We start from the raw sequence: 7529 nt of genomic DNA on the forward strand, positions 1-7529 counted from the left end.
AATTTTACACCGTTATATGAATTTTAAACTAGTCATTAAAAACTTAATTAACTTATAGATAATATTTTCGATGGGTAATAGTGTCAAAAGTAAATAATTTAAAAATATGTAATTCAAACCTTATTGATTCAAACATAGTCAAATTAACATTACTAAAATAATGATAATAATAATAATAATAATAATAAACTAATGTATAAAATATTAATAAAAAAATATAATATTTTAACTTTAAAAACTGAATATAACATAGATCTTTTACATTCAAAATAAACTTAAAAAGTCTAAGTTAAATATACCATAATACATATTTTAAACTTTGTTAAAATACAATAATATTTATTAGCAATACCATATTTACGTACAAAATAAAATTATTAAATTAATATCGTATCAAATTATAACAACATAAGATGTAAAAAAGTAAATTGATAAAAACGACTAAATCATATATTTTATGAGAAAAATAATTATAAAATTACTTATACCAATTTTTAAATCTTCTTAAAAATTAATCTTAAAAACAGTGTAATAAAAATTTCTATTTTTTAATTAACTGTTCAAACGTAAATTAAATTTCGTTTGTTGTTGACAGGTTTTCAAGTTAGATTGATTTCCGGCCAAATCGAACTTGCCAACTCCACATGATTTTTAAAATTGCGATAAATTTAATATTTTGTAATCTCAATTCATGTTAAGATTTTATTGAACAATATTACTTATTTTATTTATTTAAATTTTTCCCTAATCATTAATTAAAATAGAATATTATAAATTATTTTAAATTCAATACATTATATCTATAATCTTTTGTTTGCTTTTATTTTTATTGCGGGTGAATAAATTTTAGTGTAACTAATTTGAGAAAAAAAAGCATAAATGTTATTATAAATTTATATTATTATACGCTTATATACATATAATTTTCTTTTATCAAAACTATAAAAATAAACTAATGTAAGCAATTTAATTTTTATTAAATAAAACTAGATTTATTACTGTTCTAGTACCAAAATGATTACATTTTTAACGTTTTTCTTACATTAATAAATGCCCCTTTTTAAACAAATTTAAAAATAACTTCACTTCTCAATAAAAAGATTGCACTCATATGTTACAGCAAACATTAATGTAATTTAAATTAGAAAATAATTAGGAGAAAATTGTTATTTTATTGAAAATTAGAAACAGCGACACATTTGAAATTCTTAAAAGCTAAAATTGCAATGATTTTAGGACAGAGAAAGTATATTTAATTGGATTTAATCAATAACCATTTCTTCGCAAATAAAATTCATCAATTACTTTAATAAACAATTTTACCAAACACTACTGATATAATAAATTAGTTTCACAATTTTCAATTATCAGCTTTCACTTAGGGTTTCAACTTTTAGCTAGTTTCTCTCGAACACAGCCTTAAACTACTATTAGTAAAACAATATGGGTATAAACAACCAAAGAAGACAAACTCTTGTAAGTTTCTGAAAGAAAGAACTGATACCGAAGAAAACTAACTGAAAACATGCATTGGATTGAGAACCTGCAGAGTTTCTTTGACAATTTACAGTTGTCATACTGAACTGTTCAGTAACTACTGTTGGGGGCAATTGATTTCACAAACATAATAAATCGGATATATAATTAACAATTATATAAGTTAATGATAGAGGCTGATAATCTCAAAAAATAACCATACAAATTTTACAAATTGAAAACTTTTTGACATTCACAGCAGAAAAAATCCTCAGGAAGTTACCATGGATGCTAAGTCCAATTCTTCATCGGAGTCTATCACCTCTTCGTAATCGTAATAGGCATGTACCTGTCCCACAGATCAAGAATACGATTATTAACTTTGCACAAATTTTATAATACAAATTGGAGTTATAATGCAATTTTAACCCATTAATCCAAGAATTAAGATCATTACCCATCAGGATGATCATATATTCAATGATATTGAGAGGAGTTAAGAATTCTTTACCTTCGGCCTGGGAGTAACTGCTGAAAATCCATGAAATATAGGATTGTCAAAATTCGGGGGTTCAAGGACAACATAGGAACCTTTGTTGTTATACCTCTGCTCTGTTGCCTGAAGGAAAAATAATTCTCACGATAAGAAACTCCAACATTTAACAGAGAAATGTGTTGATTTAGTTATAACTTATTGCTTGACAGAATTAAAACAGGAAAGTACAAGAGATTATTCATAGCTCATGCAGATAGAGATCCTTAATTAAATGCAGCCTTATCACATAGAAAAGATTGCTTCCACAACTAAAACCGGGGGCAATGAAGTCACAACGCAGTGAACACTCACCATTGTGTCAAGACCCACTCACACTATTAATTGAATCCTAGACAAGTTGTTTTCCCTACTTATCTATATCATACAAATAAAGTCAGCATTTAAAAAGCAGAACAGCAACTGACCAGTGACGTATGTTATTTTATATGCTCATCCACTTAATACATGAATGATGCTATCCTTTCACACATACACCCTCCCATGCCCAAAACCAAGATTTTAAATCAGTAAAATCTGTGTAGGGTTGCAGTAAAATGCTCTGCTATTTAAGGAAAACATTTTGGAGTAATCCTGAGCCAAGATAATTAATAACCAACCTGAAACTGTGGGTAATCTGGAGCACTAAACACAGTGACCAGCTTTCCAGAATCTACAGTATGGTCAATGGTGTAACCTTCATCCATTCCATCTAGACCATCCCTTTTCTCCCTAGCATCAGGGCCTTCATGTGATCTGATGATCAACTGAAAATTAAAAATATGAGTGACCATCCATACATCAGCAATAATTATAAACAATAAAACAAAAAACATTACAGAACCACGACAAAACAGTAGGCGAAGCACTGAGAGCATTTAGCTATTTTGTAGTTTATTCAACATTAAGGATCAGAGTAACATGTACACCTGATTGCTCACATAAACAAGCAGCCTAAATCATAATTTAGCTAGATACTGAATAAAGCTTGAATTTGAAGCAAATATGTTCTCTTGTGCTGAAGTCTCAACAACATTTTTTTCAATGAGTTAGACTACAGAAAGGACTACCTATAAGCTGGGATTAAAGTGCAAACCGAATAATGATAGATGTGTGAAACCGTTTCAAATAGAAAAGAGCTACCACTGGGTCATTGTTGATAGATGTCAAAATGAGTTTGCCGAATGGACTAGCTATGAAAGTCCGCAAAACAAATCAGAACAATAACTCGTGTAGAAGTTATTGAAAAACAGTTTGTGCAGAAGTTATTGTAAATATCTTTTATGTAACTTCAACAGAATGAAAACAGCAGTCGAGAGAACTAATGTATTGGAAAACTATCTCTTGTTGTTCTTTTCCCTAGGAGTATATTTTTCCTTTTGTGCACAAATTAGAATTATAATTCATTCTGATCAAATCTGAATTGTCACCAAAGAGGTGAAGTCCTGTTACACAAACCCTACATCCCACCCAAGGTTGTCAAACATGAGTTTACATAAACTAGTAGAGTCTCCATAAACTCAGACCGGTAAAATTAACCTGTAAACTCATAAGAATTTACTTATTAAAAACTGATGTATAATAGAAACTATACAATACAGAAATTTCATCACAATTGTTTGTATCATACATGCACAACACATCACATTTTAGATGAAAATTAATATCAGACAACACACTAGAGAGGAAGGTTGCTAGCTTTTTGCTATTAAGTTAAAATACAAAATTTAAAATATCTTAATTAAAATATTATATTTCAGTTTCCAAAATATTTTGGATTTTAATTTTTTTAATTAATTTGATTTATGTTACAAGTTTGTAGGACGCCAGTGTAAGTTTTATTCTAAGAGTAAAAATTTGTATAAGGTCTATTGTTGAAACCATTGGGCCAAAACTATCATTAGTCCCCTGTAATGTGCGAGGTCCAAAAATAAGAAAATCCTAATGTAAAATAAATAGTCCAATGCGATTTAGTGTCACGGCTCTCATGTTGCTTAGTGAATCAGTCAACTTTGAACTCTTTGTTCACAGAGCAAGCAGCAGTCATAAGAGGAAGCCCAAGCAGCAAGCAGCAACAATGAGCAGAACAGGTACCAGTAAGCAACAGATGTAAAGACAAGGAAGATAAGAAAATCCCAAAAACTCTGTTCTATAAAAGAATGACTCAAAATGACCCTGCATTGCATTGTTTTGGACTAAAATTTTCCACCCTCGCGTACTCGAATTTACCTGAGCTCAGAAACAAGTTTGATTGCAATTGAACAGCTAAATGCATAAGCTCATGCAATTTTGAGTCGGAACACAATTTTAATTGTTAACCCTTCTACCTACCTAACCTATTTTCATAATTTCTAACTTTCCATGTAATCTAAACCTAATTGAATCCCTGGACTGCATCAAATACCCTATGGTACAATCAGTAATAGTACCATATTTGGCTAGTACAGCAAATAAAAGCAAATGGACCAGCCAACCAAGGTCCCAAATCCTGATCTAACAACTTGCTTTTACATTTTGGGTTTTGCTCTTTTTATCTCCCCACTTGTCAGAAAGTTTACTAAAACAATAGCTATCAATGTCTAACGAATTGAGTTTTATTTCCTTTTTCCCTAGATAAACAATACAATCATGTTATAAATCAACCAAAACTCTGAAGTTGGTAAATGATGATGTGCGCTCAAAATATCAATGTCCAACAAACAATTATTTACTCAGAAAATATGATCTGATAAAATTTACTACAAATAACTTCTTAAGGAATTAACATAATGATTTGATATAATCCACAAAGACAATCAAACACATCACCATAACATAAGAGTAACTTATTTTGTTACCTTTAGTTGGTACTTCTTCAAAAATTCTTCAGTACAATCAGGACCCCACAACAAGCCTATGCCTCTTTCTTTATTTGGAGCAAGACCCGGGGTTTTTGATGGATCAGACCACAAAACATCGCCAGGAATCAAATTTTGACCTTCCCAAGGAGGATCAAGAACTGATCGTCGAGCCTTAGACAATTCTTCCAAGGAACCAAGAGATAGAATTTTGCTATCATGATTGACATTAATCTTACGGTTCTTCTTTCCTTTAAACCTCTTTGACGGCGTCACAGTTACACTGCGGAAAAGTCCTCCATGAGCCGTGTATACACACCCTGCTATAATAGAAGCCAAAGGAAGACCTTCAAAGCACCCCAAACATTTCCGGTACACGTGCTTACCTTTATCACCATACTTTACCATTACTTCTTTCTCAAAACCATAAACTGAGGTACAGTATTTTGATTCATGATTCCCTCGTAGCAGAAATATGTTATGTGGCATTAATACCTGACAGACGAGTTATAGTGCCATAAATATCACAAAAGTAGAGAGAGGAATTACCCCATTCCTCAATGATCATAACAGAATAGACCATATTTCATTTAGTTAAATCTTTCAACAGCAAGCAACTTATCCCATTAATGAAGTCAGCTATATCAGTTCAACAAACAGTAAACAATAAAGACCATCAAAACAATGCATATTACCATCTATCTGTCTAAACCGTAAAACAAAGTGTAGGGCATAATTTACATCAACTTAAACTCTGCACATTAATCATTTGAACTGTTATGTTGATACCACAAAATGCAAATACACAAAAAGCTTTTGAACTGAATCATGCCAGACTGTTCAAGGAAAGCGGTAAAAACAGAAAGCACAAAATCCAAAAGTGAAACTTCAAATTCGAGAATATTATTTAAAAGTTGGAAAACTCCCAACCCATTCATTCATGGAGAATAACGAGTGAGATTTCCATGCATTGTTAGCGGAAAGATCTTTACATAGTCAACAAACTTACTTCACATACCTATGCGTAATTGAATGATGGCGAAGAAAACCTTAACACTATTGGTGCATCTAAATCAAATTTAATTAAAAAAAAAAAAAATCTTCTACTTCAGCAAAATAAGATCAGGACAGGAGTATCAAAATATTTTTGGTGAAAGTATTCTCAGTCCAAGAGTCAAAGACTAATCTCTTAAAGTATTAACAAACATCATCTATATCTACAAACTGGAAAACTAACTACAGTCACTTGAAAATCTGAATTGATACGGTACATTAGCAGCATAAACTCCACCATGCACGAAATGGTTTTAAACTACATAAATCAGGTGAGAACAAAAGCTCTCTTTTGCCAAACAGATTTACCTTCCAAGCCAACAACAGCAAGAAGGTTTCGAGGCCCCATGCTCCTCGATCCACGTAATCCCCGTTGAAGACAAAGATTCGATCTCGGGAGGGGAAGCCGGCATCTCGGAGAAGGAAGAGAAGATCATGGAGTTGTCCGTGAACGTCACCGACGACAACGACGGAGGCGGCAGATGGAGAGTTATTGTCGGGACTAGGGCGAAAGGGGTCTATGGTGACGCAATTGGGTTCCTTGTGAAGCATCTTGGAAGCGATGAGGATGAGCGAGTCGAAGACTTTGACGGGGAGGACCGAAGGTAGCTCCGACGGAGGGAGATTCCGAGAACACCAATCGAAGCACAACATCAGGTTCTCTACCCAATCCATGCTGAGATTTCCGTCTTCCGGCCACCATATTGGTAGGCGCAGTTCTGGCGGAGGCGTGGGACGGGACGGTTGTGGACGAGGCGGAGACGATGGCTGTGGCTGCGGTTGAGGGGTTTCCTCTAAGTTGAGGACGACGCTGTTTGTGGTTGCGGAATCAGGTGGTGGTGGTGCTGCTGCTGAATCAGCTTGCAGGGTCATGGTAGATGAACGGAGTTGCAGAGAGATTTTAAACCATGGTTTGGCTTATATATGCACCTTATTTTTGTAGTAAAAAAATTATTTTATAGATTTTTTAAAATCTATCATTTCACCCAACACATTCCATTTTAATTTATGTTATCTATTACTTATTATATAATCTACTTATTAATCTAACTTGTTTCATTCTTTAGTTATAAATATAAAAATAAGTATAAAGCATATAATATTTTTTTTTATCTGTAAGCTTATGAGAATGATGTTTGAAGAGTTACTTTCTCTCGGAAGAAAGAAGAAAATGAAAGGTAATATAACATTCTTTGTCAATTATTATTGGAGAGGGTATTTAGAGTGTTAGAAAATAAGTTTATTAAACTTTGTAATAATTCATTTGGTTAAATAGCATGGTTAGTCTTTGTATGTATACTGATGATTCAATTTAATATATTTTTCTATTTATATTTAATATAATGTAGTCTTTATATTTTTTTAAAAAAGGCTCAACTTTCTCTTTGTTATTAAATCAACATTAATGTTAATTTTCTTTTATTTTACTCTTAAAATTTAACAATAAACTTGTAAAAAGGTGAGTAACGGTATATGTCAATATATCATCTCTAAACAACTTTAAAATATTGAGTCTTTTTTAAAAAATATAAAGTTTAGTAAAATGTAAATAAATAAAAAATGCTATTACACCAAGTTCATTTATATGCACTGCTTGCAAAACCTAAAGTTTTTTTCATGAGATAGATCTT

The 7529-nt window shown here is 31.8% G+C and overlaps 1 protein-coding gene across 1 annotated transcript; it reads right to left on the reverse strand.

The window, feature by feature from the left end:
• Window positions 1-1501: 1501 nt before the first annotated feature.
• Window positions 1502-6805, reverse strand: LOC114176227 (serine/threonine-protein phosphatase 7). The gene is made up of 5 exons (XM_028061188.1): window positions 6208-6805; window positions 4846-5340; window positions 2629-2775; window positions 1988-2095; window positions 1502-1825 (listed from the first exon to the last, which is right to left on the reverse strand). The coding sequence occupies exons 1-5, from the start codon at window positions 6769-6771 to the stop codon at window positions 1748-1750; spliced, it is 1392 nt and encodes a 463-aa protein (XP_027916989.1). The 5' UTR covers window positions 6772-6805; the 3' UTR covers window positions 1502-1747.
• Window positions 6806-7529: the final 724 nt, after the last annotated feature.

The sequence above is a fragment of the Vigna unguiculata genome, chromosome 3 (assembly GCF_004118075.2).
Source record: "Vigna unguiculata cultivar IT97K-499-35 chromosome 3, ASM411807v1, whole genome shotgun sequence".
Classification (NCBI taxonomy): domain Eukaryota; kingdom Viridiplantae; phylum Streptophyta; class Magnoliopsida; order Fabales; family Fabaceae; genus Vigna; species Vigna unguiculata.

Coding starts and splice junctions, on each gene's coding strand:
- LOC114176227 (XM_028061188.1), bottom strand. CDS start 6,771: ATGACCCTGCAAGCTGATTCAGCAGCAGCACCACCACCACCTGATTCC. Junction 2,096..2,628: donor CAGATTACCCACAGTTTCAG/GTTGGTTATTAA, acceptor TTTTTCCTTCAG/GCAACAGAGCAGAGGTATAA. Junction 1,826..1,987: donor CAGTTACTCCCAGGCCGAAG/GTAAAGAATTCT, acceptor TCTGTGGGACAG/GTACATGCCTATTACGATTA.